This window comes from Nerophis lumbriciformis, linkage group LG04, assembly GCF_033978685.3.
Source record: "Nerophis lumbriciformis linkage group LG04, RoL_Nlum_v2.1, whole genome shotgun sequence".
Lineage (NCBI taxonomy): Eukaryota > Metazoa > Chordata > Actinopteri > Syngnathiformes > Syngnathidae > Nerophis > Nerophis lumbriciformis.
Window position 1 is genome coordinate 58,721,628 of NC_084551.2, and position 23,432 is coordinate 58,745,059.

General features: G+C 42.9%; 1 protein-coding gene across 1 annotated transcript in view; it reads left to right on the forward strand.

Annotated features, from left to right (window-relative positions):
- The window catches only part of eva1ba (eva-1 homolog Ba (C. elegans)), a 65,811-nt gene extending 44,843 nt beyond the window's left edge, over window positions 1-20,968 (forward strand). Inside the window, exons 2-4 of the mRNA XM_061946253.2 lie at window positions 1,764-1,901; window positions 9,414-9,503; window positions 19,549-20,968. Coding sequence (XP_061802237.2) covers window positions 9,437-9,503; window positions 19,549-19,982 — 501 coding nt within the window. The 5' untranslated portion in view covers window positions 1,764-1,901; window positions 9,414-9,436 and the 3' untranslated portion in view covers window positions 19,983-20,968. The remainder of the gene's footprint in view (window positions 1-1,763; window positions 1,902-9,413; window positions 9,504-19,548) is intronic.
- The last annotated feature ends 2,464 nt before the right edge of the window (window positions 20,969-23,432 follow it).

The window sequence follows — 23,432 nt, forward strand, 5'->3', positions numbered from 1 at the left end:
GACCCGGGCCTAATAGAAGTGTGGAAATTGATGTTCTGTGTACCACACGCACACACATAGCAGGCCTAGAACAGAAATACCATGGTCCGTAAACCAGGCACGGGTAGATTTTGCGCTGTGTGCAGGCGCCAAGTCCTGTTGGAACTTGAAATCTCCATCTCCATAGAGCAGGTCAGCAGCAGGAAGCATGAAGTGCTCTAAAACTTGCTGGTAGACGGCTGCGTTGACCCTGGATCTCAGGAAACAGAGTGGACTGACACCAGCAGATGACATGGCACCCCAAACCATCACCCAACCATGCAAATTTTGCATTTCTTTTGGAAATCGAGGTCCCAGAGTCTGGAGGAAGACAGGAGAGGCACAGGATCCACATTGCCTGAAGTCTAGTGTAAAGTTTCCACCATCAGTGATGGTTTGGGGTGTCATGTCATCTGCTGGTGTCGGTCCACTCTGTTTCCTGAGATCCAGGGTCAACACAGCCGTCTACCAGCAAATTTTAGAGCACTTCATGCTTCCTGCTGCTGACCTGCTCTATGGAGATGGAGATTTCAAGTTCCAACAGGACTTGGCGCCTGCACACAGCGCAAAATCTACCCGTGCCTGGTTTACGGACCATGGTATTTCTGTTCTAAATTGGCCCGCCAACTCCCCTGACCTTAGCCCCATAGAAAATCTGTGGGGTATTGTGAAAAGGAAGATGCAGAATGCCAGACCCAAAAACGCAGAAGAGTTGAAGGCCACTATCAGAGCAACCTGGGCTCTCATAACACCTGAGCAGTGCCAGAAACTCATCGACTCCATGCCACGCCGCATTAACGCAGTAATTGAGGCAAAAGGAGCTCCAACCAAGTATTGAGTATTGTACATGCTCATATTTTTCATTTTCATACTTTTCAGTTGGCCAACATTTCTAAAAATCCCTTTTTTGTATTAGCCTTAAGTAATATTCTAATTTTGTGACACACGGAATTTTGGATTTTCATTTGTTGCCACTTCAAATCATCAAAATTAAATGAAATAAACATTTGAATGCATCAGTCTGTGTGCAATGAATAAATATAATGTACAAGTTACACCTTTTGAATGCAATTACTGAAATAAATCAAGTTTTTCAAAATATTCTAATTTACTGGCTTTTACCTGTATATGTCTTGTGTTTATTTACTGTTTTAGTCATTCCCAGCTGAATATCAGGTCCCACCCGCCTCTCACAGCATCTTCCTTATCTGAATCGCTCCCACTGCCCTCTAGTCCTTCACTCTCACTTTCCTCATCCACGAATCTTTCATCCTCGCTCAAATTAATGGGGAAATCGTCGCTTTCTCGGTCCGAATCGCTCTCGCTGCTGGTGGCCATGATTGTAAACAATGTGCGGATGTGAGGAGCTCCACAACCTGTGACGTCACGCTACTCGTCTGCTACTTCCGGTACAGGCAAGGCTTTTCTATCGGCGACCAAAAGTTGCGAACTTTATCGTCGATGTTCTCTACTAAATCCTTTCAGCAAAAATATGGCAATATTGCGAAATGATCAAGTATGACACATAGAATGGACCTGCTATCCCCGTTTAAATAAGAAAATCGCCTTTAAATACTAGGCTTGAAGGAAAAAAGCTACTTTTTTTTTTTGCAATGGAAACACTGTAAAATGAAAGTGCTCCCTCTGGTCCTCCTTAGGGTCGTAGTCCTTACTGTTTGCATTGCAGACGCTTCAGTGACCTTGGATCTAATGCAGCTTGACGTGTGTGTTTGCTCTTGTCTCAGGGTGGCCACATGAACTGTTTATCCTGAGGACCAAAGATCGCTCTAATCGAGAGAGGGACAAAGACAGAGCCCGATTGTTTCACATCCATTCTCCACACCATGAGCTGGGACTGAAGACCGGCTTCTCAGTTGAAAGTGGTAAGTTCTCCTTTCTTGTTTACGTCCGCGTTTACAAGCGCCTGTTTGTGCTTCACTCGGGATTCCTAAGCCACATGACAGACATATGGGCTACATGTGTGCTTTTTTTTTATGGCTGAATGTTCCCAAAACGCTCAAATGAAGTATAAATCTGAGGCATTGACATTATGGTAGAGACCCTTCACTGGGGTCACCTGCGGGTGAGATTTGAACAGACATAAACACGCCGTTAGTGCAATTTAGAGTAAAGTACTACCTATGTGTAGGCACAATGACACGTGCTTCCACTGAGAGTAGTGGAAGTGGAGTAGAGCGGGATTCTTTTAGAGAGACTTAGATTTAGACTTCCCTTTATTCTCATTCCAATGTGAACTTTACAGTACAGATAACAACGAAATGTTGTTGCATTAGCTCGTTGTAGTGCAGGAAAAAAGAACGATAAGTTGCAGATATAAATAAATAGATTACTGTACTTTTGCATATGCATCTTACTTATGTGACAAATTTAGGACACCCAATTGTTTTCTCATCTGTTTAGCAGTTTCCACATGGTCACGCTGGCAGTCCAATGGACACGTGAAACAAGTAGAAAATAAAAGGAACATTTTATAATCATTTAAACCTCTAAAGGCCTTAGTGGGCACAAGCGTGGACAGCACCTTTTAGCTCTTATTTCCAAAATTGTGTACACTACTGAATTTGGGTCTTATGGCCACTTATGTGGGCACTTACACTGCCATCTGGTGGTGTCAGAAGAGTATATCAAGTTAAGTTAAAGTTAAAGTACAAATGATTATCACACACACACTCAGTGTGGCTTGTGCAGCCCTTTGAGACACTTGTGATTTAGGGCTATATAAATAAACATTGATTGATTGATTGATAGGTGTGGTGAAATTTGTCCTCTGCATTTGACCCATCCCGTTGATCACCCCCTGGGAGGTGAGGGGAGCAGTGTCCGATAATGGCTTTTTTGCCGATATCCGATATTCCGATATTGTCCAACTCTAAATTACCGATTCCGATATCGACCGATACCGATATATACAGTCGTGGAATGAACACATTATTATGCCTAATTTTGTTGTAATGCCCCGCTGGATGCATTAAACAAAAATAAATCAACTCAAGTTATGGAAAAAAATGCCAACATGGCACTGCCATATTTATTATTGAAGTCACAAAGTGCATTTTTTTTTTTTAACATGCCTCAAAACAGCAGCTTGGAATTTGGGACATGCTCTCCCTGAGAGAGCATGAGGAGGTTGAGGTGAGCGGGGTTGAAGTGGAGGGGGGGTTAGCGGGGATGTATATTGTAGCGACCCGGAAGAGTTAGTGCTGCAAGGGGTTCTGGGTATTTGTTCTGTTGTGTTTATGTTGTGTTACGGTGCGGATGTTCTCCCGAAATGTGTTTGTCATTCTTGTTTGGTGTGGGTTCACAGTGTGGCGCATATTTGTAACAGTGTTAAAGTTGTTTATACGGCCAACCTCAGTGTGACCTGTATGGCTGTTGACCATGCCTTGCATTCACTTGTGTGTGTGAAAAGCCGTAGATATTATGTGATTGGGCCGGCACGCAAAGGCAGTGCCTTTAAGGTTTATTGGCGCTCTGTACTTCTCCCTACGTCCGTGTACCACTCCGTACAGTGGCATTTTAAAAAGTCATACATTTTACTTTTTGAAACCGATACCGATAATTTCCGATATTACATTTTAAAGCATTTACAGACATCCCTAATCAAAACATCTAAAGGCTTAGTGGCCACATGCGTGGACAGCACCTTTTAGCTCTTATTTCCAAAATTGTGTACACTACTGAATTGGGGTCTTATGGCCACTTATGTGGACACTTATACTGCCATCTGGTGGTGTCAGAAGAGTATAACATACCATGGAATTTGGACCAAAAAAAGGGTAAAAATAAGAATTAGCATGTCACTACACATGAAGTACACGTTTGTGTACTTATGGACTAAGTACATCATATCAAAAGATTATTCTTAGTTTTTATTCTAATTAGGGTCTAATATGCCAAAATAGCAAAGAGAAATAAAAAAAGCATGTAAACAAACAGCTTAGCCCTTAAAAAATGGTCAATAACTGACGATCATTGTTATATTTGCTATATAGTCATTATTCCTCGTGTTGTTTTTTTCATCGTCAGCCATAAGACAAGGTCCATATTGCTTCTCACATCAGCTGGGAGTGTTAGAAATACAAGCCCCTCCTTTTATTTTCTATTTGTTTCACGTGTCCATTGGACTGCCAGCATGACCACGTGGAAACTGCAAAACAGATGAGAAGACAATGGGGTGTCCTAATTTTGTCACATAAGTAAATAACGTCTGCGGCGCCCCCTGTGGCTTGTGTTAGAGCAACACCATGTAATAATTTAAGTTTTATAACCATTAAAAAATGGTCAACAACTGATAATTAGTAAGTCCCGCTTTGCTTGGTGTCTGCCTTGTTTTTCAACTAATCTTGGTCAAATGTTAACCACATGTGCTTGTCAATCCCCAAAAGCTGTGCACTGAATTTAATTGTGTTTCAGCGAAAACATCGTAAAGTGGGTGTTTACGGAGCCCATTAAGCTGTACGAGGAATTTCGAGTCAATCCCACTTTGTGGTGTATTTGTCAGAAAATAGAATAGAATAGAAAGTACTTTATTGATCCCAGGGGGAAATTCAGCACCACAGTTCGCTCACAATAGACAATAAACACTTGGGTATTTTTTACATGTGAATAATATAAATACAGTCTATTATACAGTATTATTCACATGTGAATAATATAAATACAGTCTATTATACAGCATTATTCACATGTGAATAATATAAATACAGTCTATTATACAGCATTATTCACATGTGAATAACATAAATACAGTCTATTATACAGCATTATTCACATGTGAATAATATAAATACAGTCTATTATACAGCATTATCCACATGTGAATAACATAAATACAGTCTATTATACAGCATTATTCACATGTGAATAATATAAATACAGTCTATTATACAGCATTATTCACATGTGAATAATATAAATAGTCTATTATACAACATTATTCACATGTGAATAACATCAATACAGTCTATTATACAGCATTATTCACATGTGAATAATATAAATACAGTCTATTATACAGCATTATTCACATGTGAATACTATAAATACTCAATTATACAACATTATTCACATGTGAATAACATCAATACAGTGTATTATACAGCATTATTCCCATGTGAATAATATAAATACAGTCTATTATACAGCATTATTCACATGTGAATAATATAAATAGTCTATTATACAACATTATTCACATGTGAATAACATAAATACAGTCTATTATACAGCATTATTCACATGTGAATAACATCAATACAGTCTATTATACAGCATTATTCACATGTGAATAACATAAATACAGTCTATTATACAGCATTATCCACATGTGAATAACATAAATACAGTATATTATACAGCATTATTCACATTTGAATAATATAAATAGTCTATTATACAACATTATTCACATGTGAATAATATAAATACAGTCTATTATACAGCATTATTCACATGTGAATCATATAAATAGTCTATTATACAACATTATTCACATGTGAATAACATCAATACAGTCTATTATACAGCATTATTCACATGTGAATAACATAAATACAGTCTATTATACAGCATTATTCACATGTGAATAGTATAAATAGTCTATTATACAACATTATTCACATGTGAATAACATCAATATAGTCTATTATACAGCATTATTCCCATGTGAATAATATAAATACAGTCTATTATACAACATTATTCACATGTGAATAATATAAATACAGTCTATTATACAGCATTATTCACATGTGAATATTATAAATAGTCTATTATACAACATTATTCACATGTGAATAACATAAATACAGTCTATTATACAGCAGTATTCACACGTGAATAACATAAATACAGTCTATTATACAGCATTATTCACATGTGAATAATATAAATACAGTCTATTATACGGCATTATCCACATGTGAATAACATAAATAGTCTATTATACAACATTATTCACATGTGAATAACATCAATACAGTCTATTATACAGCATTATTCACATGTGAATAATATAAATACAGTCTATTATACAGAATTATTCACATGTGAATAATATAAATAGTCAATTTTACAGCATTATTCACATGTGAATAATATAAATACAGTCTATTATACAGCATTATCCACATGTGAATAATATAAATAGTCTATTATACAACATTATTCACATGTGAATACCATCAATACAGTTAATTATACAGCATTATTCACATGTGAATAATATAAATACATTATACATTTACAGCACATGTACAGTCAAAAGGAACATATGCATTATAAAATCTGATGGCTGCATTTTGTAATAATAGCGCAGGCAACACAGTAGGGGTGCACGTTCTGACAAATGTTCCCCTTTTAGTGTGTAGTGGTTCAGGAGTAGTATCAGCACATTAAGAACTTATAGTTAAAACATTCTTGTGTGCAGACAAACATAGTGTTTTGGGACAGTTTCGGCTTTGACTTCAGCCTTTGTCAGAGATGTCGTTACTCCCCAATTTAAAGGGTCCCTATTATGCAAAACCAACTTTTCTTTCTTAATGGTACCTGTTTTTGTGTATTTGGTATCGGCATAAACCCTGAACTTTTTCAAATCAAACCGTGGCAGCATCCATCTTCTTCCGCTTATGCGAGGTCGGGTCGCGGGCGCATCAGCCTAAGCAGGAAAGCCCAGACTTCCCTCTCCCCAGCCACTTCGTCCAGTTCCTCCCGGGGGATCCCGAGGCGTTCCCAGGCCAGCCGGGAGACATCTTAATATCATCTCACAAGACCCTCGGGTGCCGTGAATGTCAATCAAGTGAAGAAAGTGTCGTCATAGTAAAGATTGACGATCGCTAATTTTTAGGACTATCTTTTAATGCCTGGCTGGCGACTGCCAGCTCGCCATCCACGTAATGGGCACCCCTGATATACCCCAACAAAAAAAGGCACAGGTGACTCTTCTGCTACGGCTCTGCAGATTAGAATGTAAGTAACTCAGTTACTTACACCAAAAAGTAATGCGTTAATGTGAAAAGTAACTAGTTACTTCTTCTTTTTTAAGGCTCCCATTAATGCCCTTTTAGCCTTCATTTCAGTACTGTTATTGCACTGGAGAATAATACAATCTGTTGATCAACTTGACATGCATTTGCATCACTGAGCTCTACTAAGCAATGTGGTCTACATACAACACACAAAGACAAAGATATGTTTCAAAGGGCCAATTTATTTTGGGCCAGAACAAATTGACACAACTATTTTAAATAGCTGCAACATAACATACATAAGTAACAAACCGCATCATAACAACATAGCTGTAAACCTGGCTTCACCCAAGGAAGGCTCACATGACATGATTATATGTCATGTCACTATATACAGCACACATGCTATACACACGCCTAACCAGGCCTTTTTTTCCCTCAAGGAATTGTGAAATAAATTCATGTCTTCAGTGAAGCCCAGAACACTCTACGCATTTCCCAAGTTTTACTTTAGAGAAAATGAAAGATTGGCCTGGCCCACTAGCATCCCTCTTTATGTTTGTGAACTTTATAGTCTATACATTTAGAGTGATGTGATAATCCAAACACTCTAGAAGTCTAGAATGAAAGAGTATATAAGAGAATTGACAGAGTGTGTGTACCTTCAGTGTTGAATGATGAGCAGAGGCAGTGTCAGAGTTTGTTGGTGACGAACCCCAAGATGCAGAGATGATGGCAGGCATTGAGTGAGAAAACATGATTTAATTAAACACTATGGCAAAACAACAAACAAAAGGGTAACAACAAAAGGCGCGCACAAGGCGGAGAACAAACTTGGCTATGAACTAAAATAGCAAAAAATGCTACCTGTGGACAAGAAACAAAAACACTTACTGTGACACGAAGGAACTATGACATGAGCAGAGTGAACAAAAGTAGACAGAGCTACGACAAGTATTATGACAGGTAGTAGTGACAACAAGTATTAGCGACAATGACAATGACAATAATCCAGCACTGACTGGAGGGGAAGGCAGGTTTAAATAGCAGCTGGCTGATTGACACCAGGTGTGGCCAGGTGCCAATCAGCCACAGCTGAGGGGAAGCAGCACTCAGGGAGACAATGAGGAAATAACCAAAATAAGAGCGTTGACAGGAAATGACAGAGGAAAAACTAAAACTTGACCAAACTGTCAGGGACAAGCCTGACAGGCAGAGTTTGGAGTGTCTTCTTTAGCTTGCTTTCCATGTTTATGTACTCACTGTCCAGGTACTTGGAAAATGTTTTCGTGCCATTTGCCGTTTGACGCCCGCTATCATGCTAATTAGCTGCCTGAAAGCGGGTGACTCCACTGTAGAAATAGTCTGCATGTCTTCTCGCACATACGCTGCAATGGCTCTATCAATGTTTTCCTGGCTAGCAGTGCCTCCGTTAAAATCCTTAGGTGGAAGTGGAGGTGAAGTGTGTCTCTCTTTGCTAGCTTCCTCGAAGCATGTTGCTTTTGTAGCCGTTTCAGCAGATTTGAATTGCTGTTTTGGACAGTAGATAGGATCTTTGATCCAAGACACAACTTATATTTAACTAAAATGTTCTTTTCTTTGTGCTCGGCAAAAGAAAAGTAGTGAGAATATCTCCATGTTAAGAAACTCGGCTTGGGCTCCGCCATGATGTCTTGTGAGTAAACACAAACACGCCCCACACACCCACACACAGCGCGCGGCGTGCCTCTTCTCTCCTTTGTGACACAGGAATAATCAGAAGGACGACACCGCAACTCTCCAATAAAACACACTCAGATCCTCAGTTTCTAGCCGATACTATATAAAAAATAACGTAAAATAACGCATCATGTAGTAACGGTAACCGAGTTACTGAATATAACAAATAACGCGTTAGACTACTAGTTACCGCTTCAGGAAAGCTTTGTAGGCTTCACACTTCCTTGGGGAAGTCATGGCCGTGCAAGGAAAAGTTTAGATGACAACTGAGAATGTTAAATGTCAAAGACAAGGCCGCCTCACAAGTATTTCTGCGGATCCGGTCAGGCAGGAAAAAGTCCTGGGCGACTACATGCCAAATCGACCCCTGAACTCTGTTTTAGGGACGTGCGATGGTGGAGGAGGAACGGCAGAGGCAGGGTGTCATATGCCAGATGCATTATGACGACCCCCAGATGAAGCGGGTGCTAAAAGAGCACACAGACAAGCTTTTGTCTGATACTCAGAAGGCGTCATCCCGCCCACCCGCCAGCATATGAGGAGCGGCTGTGGTCCGTGGCTTTGACATCCAAGTGCGGCACGGCATGCTCTGTACACGGGAAGAGCATGGATGCATACCACTGTGTCGTCTTGCCATGTCTTGCCCGAGTCCGACTTGACACCGGGATGCGTGTGATTTGTCTGTTGCAGCTTTGAAGAAAGCAAACGCCACCATGGATGTGAGGAAGAAAGAAATGGACCTCCTGAGCAACAGCATAGCTGCTTATGCACACATTAAAGGTAAGATGGAGAAAGATCACGACGACACTGATTTATTAGTGTTTATTTGTCAAACTGTCATCCCAGTAAAATCATTGTTGCCCGTATAGTAACATTGTAACTAGAGATGTCCGATGATATCGGACTGCTGATATTATCGGCTGATAAATGCTTTAAAATGTAATATCGGACGTTATCGGTATCGGTTTCGAAAAGTAAAATGTATGACTTTTTAAAACGCCGCTGTGTACACGGACGTAGGGAGAAGTACAGAGCGCCAATAAACCTTAAAGGCAATACCTTTGTGTGCCGGCCTAATCACATAATATCTACGGCTTTTCACACACACAAGTGAATGCAAAGCATTCTTGGTCAACAGCCATACAGGTCACACTGAAGGTGGCCGTATAAACAGTAGAAATATTTGTGTTTTTGTTCATTAATAATATCAACGTGTCAACTTGCTCTTATTACATGATGCCTTTATCTCTATTTTACTTTTTGCTGGAATACTTTTTTTTAACATATGTACATTTTGTGTACTAAATGTATGTATATGTACATGCTGTATCAGGACAGATCCATTAAGAGTTTGAGCAGAAATATGTCATACAGGAATTAACTATACCAGGGGTCGGCAACCCGCGTAATGTTGTGTCGTTCGCGAACGATTCGTTCGAACGAACAAATCTTTTGAGTGAACGTACTGAACCGAATCACTTCATGAACTGATTCGTTCCTTTCTCAGTTCAGTTGAGCTCCGACGCGACCATGCCGGTATGAGTGGAACTGGCGCATTCTGTGACTCACTGAACCCTCGACGTCGGCGAACGACGCAGCCAGCTACTCATCATGGGGGCGGGGGGGAGGGACTGAGCGAACGATTCATTCACCGCGGATTAACGACATGAATCACTCAGTGAACGACAGGATCAGGACTCGCGAACCTACCTCGGTGAACAAAGTTTTTGAACGACTCAATTTAAGGAACTGATACTAGTGATTCAGTACAGTCAAAAGAACTGCCGATCCCATCACTAAACCCGCGGCTACGGAGCCGCATGCGGCTCTTTGATCACTCTGATGCGGCTCAGCTGCATACTTACCGACCCCTCCGATTTTCCCGGGAGACTTCCGGATTTCAGTGACTCTCGCAGAAAACTCCCGGAATTAATATTCTCCGATTTTCACCCTTACAATATTAATAAGGGCGTGCCATGATGGTACAGCATTTAGCGGCCTCTACAATCTGTATAAACAGCGTGCCGGCCCAGCCTCTGGTTATATGCATCTTCTGCTTGCACACGAAAGTGACAGCAAGGCATACTTGGTCAACAGCCACACAGGTTACACTGACGGTGGCCATATAAAACAACTTTAACACTCTTACTAATAATGCGCCACACTTTGAACCAAAACCAAACAAGAATGACAAACACATTTCGGGAGAACATCTGCACCTTAACACAACATAAACACAACAGAACAAATACCCAGAATCCCATGCAGCCCTGACTCTTCCGGGCTACATTATACACCCATGTTCAGTTGAGCTCCGCCGCGACCATGCCGGTATGAGTGAAACTGGCGCATTCTGTGACTCACTGAACCCTCGACGTCGGCGAACGACGCAGCCAGCTACTCATCATGGGGGCGGAGGGAAGGGACTGAGCGAACGATTCGTTCACCGCGGATTAATGACATGAATCACTCAGTGAACGACAGAATCAGGACTCGCGAACCTACCTCGGTGAACAAATGTTTTGAACGACTCAATTTAAGGAACTGATTCTAGTGATTCAGTACAGTCAAAAGAACTGCCGATCCCATCACTAAACCCGCGGCTCCGGAGCCGCATGCGGCTCTTTGATCACTCTGATGCGGCTCAGCTGCATACTTACCGACCCCTCCGATTTTCCTGGGAGACTTCCGGATTTCAGTGACTCTTGCAGAAAACTCCCGGAATTAATATTTTCCGTTTTTCACCCTTACAGTAATAATAAGGGCGTGCCATGATGATACAGCATTTAGCACCCTTTACAATCTGTATAAACAGCGTGCCAGCCCAGCCTCTGGTTATATGCATCTTCTGCTTGCACACGAAAGTGACAGCAAGGCATACTTGGTCAACAGCCACACAGGTTACACTGACGGTGGCCATATAAAACAACTTTAACACTCTTACTAATAATGCGCCACACTTTGAACCAAAACCAAACAAGAATGACAAACACATTTCGGGAGAACATCTGCACCTTAACACAACATAAACACAACAGAACAAACACCCAGAATCCCATGCAGCCCTGACTCTTCCGGGCTACATTATACACCCCTGCTACCACCAAACCCCACCCCCACCCCAACCCTGCTCCCTCACACATCAACCACATCAACATAAAAAACACAAGATACCCTTACAATTAGTGCACCAACTCGCCTCCCCCATTTACACTAATTCACACTCATTCACACCAAAGGGTTGTTTCTTTCTGTTATTAATATTCTGGTTCCTACATTATATATCAATATATATCAATACAGTCTGCAAGGGATACAGTCCATAAGCACACATGATTGTGCGTGCTGCTGGTCCACTAATAGTACTAACCTTTAACACTTAATTTGACTCATTTTCATTCATTACTAGTTTCTATGTACCTGTTTTTATATTGTTTTACTTTCTTTTTTATTCAAGAAAATGTTTTTAATTAATTTATCTTATTTATTTATTTATTTATTTTTTTTAAAGTACCTTATCTTCACCATACCTGGTTGTCCAAATTAGGCATAATAATCAATCAATCTTTATTTATATAGCCCTAAATCACAAGTGTCTCAAAGGGCTGCACAAGCCACAACGACATCCTCGGTACAAAGCCCACATACGGGCAAGGAAAAACTCACCCCAGTGGGACGTCGATGTGAATGACTATGAGAAACCTTGGAGAGGACCGCATATGTGGGTAACCCCCCCCCTCTAGGGGAGACCGAAAGCAATGGATGTCGAGTGGGTCTGACATAATATTGTGAGAGTCCAGTCCATAGTGGATCCAACATAATAGTAAGAGTCCAGTCCATAGTGGGGCCAGCAGGAGACCATCCCGAGCGGAGACGGGTCAGCAGCGTAGAGATGTTCCCAGCCGATGCACAGGCGAGCGGTCCACCCCGGGTCCCGACTCTGGACAGCCAGCACTTCATCCATGGCCACCGGACCTGTGCCCCCCCCCCCCCCCCCTCAAGGAAAAGGGGAGCAGAGGAGAAAAGAAAAGAAACGGCAGATCAACTGGTCCAACAGGGGGGCTATTTAAAGGCTAGAGTATACAAATGAGTTTTAAGAAGGGACTTAAATGCTTCTACTGAGGTAGCATCTCTAATTGTTACCGGGAGGGCATTCCATAGTACTGGAGCCCGAATAGAAAACGCTCTATAGCCCGCAGACTTTTTTTGGGCTCTGGGAATCACTAATAAGCCGGAGTTCTTTGAACGCAGATTTCTTGCCGGGACATATGGTACAATACAATCGACAAGATAGGACGGAGCTAGACCGTGTAGTATTTTATACGTAAGTAGTAAAACCTTAAAGTCACATCTTAAGTGCACAGGAAGCCAGTGCAGGTGAGCCAGTATAGGCGTAATATGATCAAACTTTCTTGTTCTTGTCAAAAGTCTAGCAGCCGCATTTTGTACCAACTGTAATTTTTTAATGCTAGACATAGGGAGACCCGAAAATAATACGTTACAGTAGTCGAGACGAGACGTAACGAACGCATGAATAATGATCTCAGCGTCGCTAGTGGATAAAATAGAACGAATTTTAGCGATATTACGGAGATGAAAGAAGGCCGTTTTAGTGACACTCTTAATGTGTGATTCAAAGGAGAGAGTTGGGTCGAAGATAATACCCAGATTCTTTACTGATTCGCCTTGTGTAATTGTTTGGTTGTCAAATGTTAAGGTGGTATTATTAAATAAATGTCGGTGTTTAGCAGGACCGATAATCAGCATTTCCGTTTTCTTGGCGTTGAGTTGCAAGAAGTTAGCGGACATCCAATGTTTAATTTCATTAAGACACGCCTCCAGCTGACTACAATCCGGCGTGTTGGTCAGCTTTAGGGGCATGTAGAGTTGGGTGTCATCAGCATAACAGTGAAAGCTAACACCGTATTTGCGTATGATATCGCCTAGCGGCAGCATGTAAATACTAAAGAGTGCAGGGCCAAGAACCGAACCCTGAGGAACTCCGCACGTTACCTTAACATAGTCAGAGGTCACATTATTATGGGAGACGCATTGCATCCTGTCAGTAAGATAAGAGTTAAACCACGACAAGGCTAAGTCTGACATACCAATACGTGTTTTGATACGCTCTAATAAAATATTATGATCGACGGTATCGAAAGCAGCGCTAAGATCAAGAAGCAGCAACATAGATGACGCATCAGAATCCATCGTCAGCAGTAGATCATTAGTCATTTTTGCGAGGGCTGTCTCCGTAGAGTGATTTGCCCTGAAACCGGATTGAAAAGGTTCACAGAGATTGTTAGACACTAAGTGTTCATTTAGTTGCTGTGCGACAATTTTTTCGAGGATTTTCGAAATAAAGGGAAGGTGGGACACCGGTCGGTAGTTTACCATGAGGTCAGGATCAAGGTTAGGTCTTTTGAGCAGAGGATGAATAACCGCTTTCTTGAATGCTAGGGGAACAGTGCCAGAGGAAAGTGATAAGTTTATAATATTTAGCACTGATGGACCTAATAATACAAAAAGCTCCTTGATAAGTTTCCCAGGAAGTGGGTCAAGTAAACATGTTGTTTGTTTTATCCCACTTACACGCTGTAATAGTTCCTCTAATGTTATTTCATCAAAAAGAGAGAGACTATTTTGTATTGCAGTATCCGTCGTAGATACAGTTGTATCTGTGTTCATAGAACCCAGTTGTAGCTGGGATGCGTTGTCTTTAATCTCCTTTCTAATGAGTTCAATTTTCTTATTAAAGAAATTCATAAAGTCATCTGCCGAGTGGGTGGAGCTATTGGGAGGAGTCCCTTGTTGGGTTAGCGATGCTACTGTACTAAACAAAAATTTAGGGTCGTTTTTGTTGAGGCGGATGAGATTTGAGTAATATTTAGCTTTAGCTAAGGTAAGCATGCGTTTATACGATATTAAACTATCACTCCATGCTTGATGGAAAACCTCAAGCTTGGTCGCGCGCCATTTGCGTTCCAACTTTCTACATGATAATTTATGAGCTCTGGTTTCCTCTGTAAACCATGGGGTGCGCCTTTTAGGGGCCCTTTTTTGTTTTAGCGGTGCTATGCTATCAATGGTTTTGCGCAGGGCATTGTCAAAGTTGTTAGTGAGGTTATCAATAGAGCCGACATAATTTGGGAATGGTGCCATTACCGAAGGCAGTAGGTCAGCAAGAGTCATCGTTGTGGCGGCATTAATGTTGCGGCTGCTATAGCAGTTATTATTATTATTAGTTTGTTGACAATGAGTCAGAACTTCGAATTTTATAAGGTAATGATCGGACATTACTTTAGTATACGGGAGTACCATAACTTTGGAGGTGGTGACACCCCTGACCAGCACTAGATCTATCGTATTGCCGTTGCGATGCGTAGGTTCATTTATTATTTGTGTAAGACCACAGCTATCAATTATAGCCTGGAGCGCCACGCACTGAGGGTCCGATGGGGTATTCATATGGATATTAAAGTCCCCCATTATGATTATATTGTCTGCGTGCGTCACTAAATCAGCAACGAACTCTGAGAATTCATTAATAAAGTCCGAGTAGGGCCCTGGGGGGCGGTAGATAACAGCCATATCGAGAGGCAGCGGTGCGACAGACCTCATAGTAAGCACCTCAAACGATTTGTATTTATTATTTAGGTTAGGGGTAAGGTTAAAGTTTTCATTGTATATTAATGCGACCCCCCCACCCCTTTTAAGGGGACGGGCAATATGCGCATTCGTATAGTTAGGAGGAGATGCCTCATTTAGCGCAAAAAATTCGTCTGGTTTGAGCCAGGTTTCGCTAAGACCAATGACGTTAAGATTGTTGTCTCTAATGACCTCATTAACTAATAACGTTTTGGGAGACAATGATCTTATGTTTAAAAAGCCCATATTATAAGTATTGGGCTGTTTTGACGAGTTTTTGTTTAAATTATCCGTAGTAGAAATATTAATAATGTTGCGTTTATTATACGTAGTGCACTTTAAATAGTTTCGACCATATCTAGGAATTGATACGACGGGAATTTTCAGATTGTTTGCTTGATGCTGCGATCGACTGAACGCATCATGATTTGCCACCTCAGTAGAATGCATATCTACCCCGGACACATTCACAACAGAAAACACATTATGTGAGTTGTGTGTTATTCTAAGAAAATTGCTATGCGTACAGGAATTATCCAGCCTGGCGCTGGCTAGTTCTAGCTTAACTGACTCCTCACCCGGACTAGCAGGCTCTGTAATTGCCTGTGACCGGGCTTGCTCTAGTGTAGTTAGTCAAATGTGACTTAAACAGTAGTCTATATTCTTAGACAGGATGATGGCGCCTTCCTGGTTAGGGTGAAGGCCGTCCCTCATCAGCAAGCCTGGTTTGCCCCAGAAAGAGGGCCAATTATCAATAAACGTTAGTCCCTGTTGTCTACAGAAGCTAGCCAGCCACTTGTTAAGCGAGACTAATCTGCTATATCTCTCATCATTGCCTCTCGCAGGCAGGGGGCCAGAGACAATTACTCGATGCCTGGACATCTTTCTAGCGAGATCACAAGTCCTGGCTATGTTTCTCTTTGTAATCTCTGACTGTCTCATTCTAGTGTCATTGGAGCCAACGTGTACAACTATATTCGCATAACTAGTGGTGCGATTAGCCTGTCGTACGTGTTTACTAGGCCTGTTGCGAGTTAGCTCCCTAAGATTAGCCTCTATGTCAGGTGCTCGGGCCCCCGGGATGCACTTAATTGTGGCTGGTTTGCTAAGCTTTATGTTTCGGGTGATGGAGTCCCCTATGACTAAGGTGTGGTGCCCGGTAGACTGGGGTGTAGGACTAGCTAAAGAGCTAAATCTATTATGCGTCTCAACCGGTACACCGTAGCTTGTAGGCCGCTTAGGACTACTACATGCTGGGCTAGTTAGCTCGCTACAGCTAACGCTAGCAGATGTGTCCGCAACATCTAAAGTTACGAGATTACTCTGCTCTAACTGGCGGACACGGCCCTCTAGCAGAGCCAGCCTCTCCGTGAGTAAGGTGCAAGACGCGCAGGAAGCCATACTCACGGTGTTTTCTGTCACCGAGTGAAGTTCCTGCTGTCTTCCGAGAAGTCCTGGTCACGGTGTGCAGGAGTAGACTCCTTCTGACCGGCGCCCGGCGACGCCTTTCTCCGCGCTAGCTTCGTTAGCTTAGCAGCTAGCTGCTAGCTAGCTGCGGGAGGGGCGGAGAGACAGAGATCGGGTGATTTGCAAGTTAAATAGTACTACTAAATATGTTGAGAAAGTAATAAAGAAAGCTGCAGAACAATTTAAAAGCACACAAATAGAACGATACTTAGCTTTTTCGAAACAGCGAGCAGTCAGCGAGCAGTCACGCACGGTGTTAATTCCACGACTTGTAATGTGTTAATTCCACGGTTGATATCGGTATCGGTAATTAAAGAGTTGGACAATATCGGAATATCGGATATCGGCAAAAAGCCATTATCGGACATCCATAGTGAGAAGAATTATCTTATCAGACAGAAAATAAGCAAATGTCACCCTTATTTGAGATATTTCATCTTACTTAGATTTCACTTTTTGCAGTGTACTGTCATGTCTGTGTAATCATGTTTTGTTTTGTTTAGTTATAGGACTCTTTAGTTTCTGGCTTTTCACTCCCTTGTCTTGTTTCCATGATTACCCATTAGTTTCACCTGTTCCACGTTTGGACTCATTGTGCACTCTTGTTTGTCACCATAGCAACCATTAGTTTTCACCTGTCACGTCACGCACCTGTTTCACGTTTTGAGTCACGCACCTGTTTTCGTTAATCATGTCTGTAGTATTTAAGTTCATTGTTTTCAGTTTGTCTTTCTGGTGACATCCCACAATTATGCTCTGAAACTGTCCATCGTTTATGCTGCTCCTTTTAGTCCATGCCAAGTAAGTTTTGTTTATTAATGCTATAGTCTTTTGGTTTCATAGTTTGTTCTCCGCCACTGTGCGCGCTTTTTGTTTGTACTTTATTTTGATATATTAAATAAATCATGTATTTACATTCCCGTCTCGCCCGAGCCAACTTTCCGTTGCATTCCGGAAAAGCAAACACCCAGGACCAAGTCATGACATGTACGTGAATGAGCTAAATAATATTATTTGATATTTTACGGTAATGTGTTAATAATTTCACACATAAGTCGCGTGGACATCGGGGGCGGTACCACTGGATTGGCAGACCGGGGTGGTGGTTCCTCTCTTTAAGAAGGGGAACCGGAGGGTGTGTTCTAACTATCGTGGGATCACACTCCTCAGCCTTCCCGGTAAGGTCTATTCAGGTGTACTGGAGAGGAGGCTACGCCGGATAGTCGAACCTCGGATTCAGGAGGAACAGTGTGGTTTTCGTCCTGGTCGTGGAACTGTGGACCAGCTCTATACTCTCGGCAGGGTCCTTGAGGGTGCATGGGAGTTTGCCCAACCAGTCTACATGTGTTTTGTGGACTTGGAGAAGGCATTCGACCGTGTCCCTCGGGAAGTCCTGTGGGGAGTGCTCAGAGAGTATGGGGTATCGGACTGTCTGATTGTGGCAGTCCGCTCCTTGTATGATCAGTGTCAGAGCTTGTTCCGCATTGCCGGTAGTAAATCGGACACGTTTCCAGTGAGGGTTGGACTCCGCCAAGGCTGCCCTTTGTCACCGATTCTGTTCAAAACTTTTATGGACAGAATTTCTAGGCGCAGTCAAGGCGTTGAGGGGATCTGGTTTGGTGGCTGCAGGATTAGGTCTCTGCTTTTTGCAGATGATGTGGTCCTGATGGCTTCATCTGGCCAGGACCTTCAGCTCTCGCTGGATCGGTTCGCAGCTGAGTGTGAAGCGACTGGGATGAGAATCAGCACCTCCAAATCCGAGTCCATGGTTCTCGCCCGGAAAAGGGTGGAGTGCCATCTCCGGGTTGGGGAGGAGATCTTGCCCCAAGTGGAGGAGTTCAAGTACCTCGGAGTCTTGTTCACGAGTGAGGGAAGAGTGAATCGTGAGATCAACAGGCAGATCGGTGCGGCGTCTTCAGTAATGCGGACGCTGTATCGGTCCGTTGTGGTGAAGAAGGAGCTGAGCCGGAAGGCAAAGCTCTCAATTTACCGGTCGATCTACGTTCCCATCCTCACCTATGGTCATGAGCTTTGGGTTATGACCGAAAGGACAAGATCACGGGTACAAGCGGCCGAAATGAGTTTCCTCCGCCGAGTGGCAGGTCTCTCTCTTAGAGATAGGGTGAGAAGCTCTGCCATCCGGGGGGAGCTCAAAGTAAAGCCGCTGCTCCTCCACATCGAGAGGAGCCAGATGAGGTGGTTCGGGCATCTGGTCAGGATGCCACCCGAACGCCTCCCTAGGGAGGTGTTTAGGGCACGTCCGACCGGTAGGAGGCCGCGGGGAAGACCCAGGACACGTTGGGAAGACTATGTCTCCCGGCTGGCCTGGGAACGCCTCAGGGTCCCACAGGAAGAGCTGGACGAAGTGGCTGGGGAGAGGGAAGTCTGGGCTTCCCTGCTTAGGCTGCTGCCCCCGCGACCCGACCTCGGATAAGCGGAAGAAGATGGATGGATGGATGGACATAAGTCGCTCCTGAGTATAAGTCGCACCCCCTGCCAAACTATGAAAAAAAACTGTGATTTATAATCCGAAAAATGCGTTGTGAGAAAATAGGAAGTACTTTATTGACACATATCATTTCCAGGTGTTTGCAGGCCAGATAAAATGATGTCATGGGCCTTCGGTTTAATACCCGTGCATTAGAGCTGTCTTAAAAAAAAAGAAGGTGTCATGTTTGTTTATAAAATGATTTGATGTTGTTTATTTCAGCAAACCCGGAGACTTTCGGCCTTTACTTCGTGCTGGGCGTGTGTTTCGGCCTGGTGCTGACCCTCTGCCTGCTGGTCATCCGCATCTCCTGCAAGCCACGCGCCAAGCAGGCCTCGTCCGCCGCCGCGCCCGAGAAGAAACCGCCGAAGGACGTCAGCGGCGAGGACGAGGAGGAGAGCGAGGAGGACGAGGACGAGGAGAGGTCTCAGGACGTGGAAGCGCCCACCCCGCTGCTCGCCACCGAGATCCCCGTCTGCAACCACAGCAGCAACCACTCGGACGGCACGCTGAACGTCTTCACTTCGGCCGACGAGCTGGAGAGGGCGCAGCGGCTGGAGGAGCGGGAGAGGATCATACGGGAGATCTGGAGGAACGGACAGCCGGACATCCTGGGGTCGGGAACGGGGACCATCGGAAGGGTGCATTACTACTAAGTCACATGACACTTGAAGGCCTGTGACCTTGCACTTGCTACGCTTCTATGCTGACCATAACAACCAAGCCCTGTCTTAAAAGACTGGAGAGTGACTGGAGCTGATGACACTTGAAGTTTTGGGTATGGCGCTTATTGTGTTATGCTTGTGGTGAGTACAACATGGAAGCATTCATATGGAGAATGTATAGACCAGGGGTGGCCATTACGTGGATGGCGAGCTAGCAGTCGATGGCGGAGGGTGTGTGTCATTCACGGCACCTGAGGGTCTTGTGAGATGACGCTGGCTGCTGCCAGATTATTATTAAGAAAAAACGACCGACAGGAAGGCGAGAAACACTTTTTATTTCAACAGACCTCTCGCGCCGTATACCTGCCGTCAAAACTCTGAAGACCGACTGCACAGTTCCTGTCTTCACAATAAAAGCGCTGCTTCGTCGTGCCTGCGCTAACAAAATAAGAGTCTCAGAAAGCTAGCGCACTCAAGCTAGCAAGCTACGGCATCAATCAATCAATCAATCAATCAATCAATGTTTACTTATATAGCCCTAAATCACAAGTGTCTCAAAGGGCTGCACAAGCCACAACGACATCCTCGGTTCAGATCCCGCATCAGGGCAAGGAAAAACTCAACCCAATGGGATGACAATCACAAACCTTGGAGGGGACCGCAGATGTGGGGACCCCCCCTGGGCGACCGGTGCAATGGACGTCGAGTGGATCTAGCATAATATTGTGAAAGTCCAGTCCATAGTGGATATAACATAATAGTGAGAGTCCAGTCCATAGTGGATCTAACATAATAGTGAGAGTCCAGTCCATAGTGGATCCAACATAATAGTGAGAGTGCAGTCCATAGTGGATCTAACATAATAGTGAGAGTCCAGTCCATAGTGGATCTAACATAATAGTGAGAGTCCAGTCCATAGTGGATATAACATAATAGTGAGAGTTCAGTCCATAGTGGATCCAACATAATAGTGAGAGTCCAGTCCATAGTGGATCTAACATAATAGGGAGAGTCCAGTCCATAGTGGATCTAGCATAATATTGTGAAAGTCCAGTCCATTGTGGATATAACATAATAGTGAGAGTCCAGTCCATAGTGGATTTAACATAATAGTGAGAGTCCAGTCCATAGTGGATCTAACATAATAGTGAGAGTCCAGTCCATAGTGGATCTAACATAATAGTGAGAGTCCAGTCCATAGTGGATCTAACATAATAGTGAGAGTCCAGTCCATAGTGGATATAACATAATAGTGAGAGTCCAGTCCATAGTGGATCCAACATAATAGTGAGAGTCCAGTCCATAGTGGATCTAACATAATAGTGAGAGTCCAGTCCATAGTGGATCTAACATAATAGTAAGAGTCCAGTCCATAGTAGATCTAACATAATAGTGAGAGTCCAGTCCATAGTGGATCTAACCTAATAGTGAGAGTCCAGTCCATAGTGGGGCCAGCAGGAGACCATCCCGAGCGGAGACAGGTCAGCAGCGCAGAGATGTCCCCAACCGATGCACAGGCGAGCGGTCCACCCCGGGTCCCGACTCTGGACAGCCAGTGCTTCATCTGTGGCCACCGGACCTGTGCACCCCCCCCTCCACGGGGGCACAGGTGAAGGTGAAGGAGACATAAGAAATGATTACTGTAAAAAAGTAGTTTTATACTTGTGAGTGTTGATGACACAGCTTTGCAACACTTGATATTCTAGTTTCAAGCATGTTTTACTCAATATAGGTCATCACATCTCAGCAACAAGCTGTAATATCTTACTGAGATCATTTAGGACCAAAACACTTAAAACAAGTAAAACACTCTAACATAAAATCTGCTTAGTGAGAAGAATTATCTTATCAGACAGAAAATAAGCAAATATCACCCTTATTTGAGATATTTCATCTTACTTAGATTTCAGTTTTTGCGGTATGTCTGATTCCAATCAATGCAAGTCATCAGAATCCTGTAATACACCAACTTATATTATTGTCTTCATGAAAGAAAGGAATCTTTATGTTACGGTTTGAGTTTATTTCGACCATTACAACATCATCCGTGTGTTAAACATGCTTATATTTTTATTAAAAACCTTTAACATTGTGGAGGTTGCCCTCCAGTGGGTTCTTCGGACCACTAAGCACTGACATGAGAGTCCAGGTCCAGATTCACAATGACGTTTTATTTTTTCCAGATACAGTCTTTTGTGGCTTTTCAGCAAATGTTTCTTCTCTCGCTCTCACTCTGACTCTCCTTCAGCTCCAACTCCCACTCCGACCCCTCTCTCCTCCCGGCTGCTGCCTTTTAACAGAGCGACAGGTGATTAGATAACCAGGCCCTGGTGGGCCATCTACGCACCTGTCGCTGATTTCGAAGCCGGTCCTGGCACACCCCGCTTCGCTGCAGGCCCGCAGGCCACACCCCCCTCCACAAACATGTTCACAAAATATGTCTCTTTCATAAATAGATATAAATGATATACCTTATTTTTCGGAGTATAAGTCGCACCGGCCGAAAATGCATAATAAAGAAGAAAAAAAACATATATAAGTCGCACTGGAGTATAACTCGCATTTTTTGGGGAAATGTATTTGATAAAAGCCAACACCAAGAATAGACATTTGAAAGGCAATTTAAAATAAATAAAGAATAGTGAACAACAGGCTGAATAAGTGTACGTTATATGAGGCATAAATAACCAACTGAGAACGTGCCTGGTATGTTAACGTAACATACAAACCCCGTTTCCATATGAGTTGGGAAATTGTGTTAGATGTAAATATAAACGGAATACAATGATTTGCAAATCATTTTCAAGCCATATTCAGTTGAATATGCTACAAAGACAACATATTTGATGTTCAAACTGATAAACATTTTTTTTTTTTGCAAATAATCATTAACTTTAGAATTTGATGCCAGCAGCACGTCACAAAGAAGTTGGGAAAGGTGGCAATAAATACTGATAAAGTTGAGGAATGCTCATCAAACACTTATTTGGAACATCCCACAGGTGTGCAGGCTAATTGGGAACAGGTGGGTGCCATGATTGGGTATAAAAGTAGAATCCATGAAATGCTCAGTCATTCACAAACAAGGATGGGACGAGGGTCACCACTTTGGCAACAAATGCGTGAGCAAATTGTTGAACAGTTTAAGAAAAACCTTTCTCAACCAGCTATTGCAAGGAATTTAGGGATTTCACCATCTACGGTCCGTAATTTCATCAAAGGGTTCAGAGAATCTGGAGAAATCACTGCACGTAAGCAGCTAAACCCGTGACCTTCGATCCCTCAGGCTGTACTGCATCAACAAGCGACATCAATGTGTAAAGGATATCACCACATGGGCTCAGGAACACTTCAGAAACCCACTGTCAGTATCTACAGTTGGTCGCTACATCTGTAAGTGCATATTAAAACTCTCCTATGCAAGGCGAAAACCGTTTATCA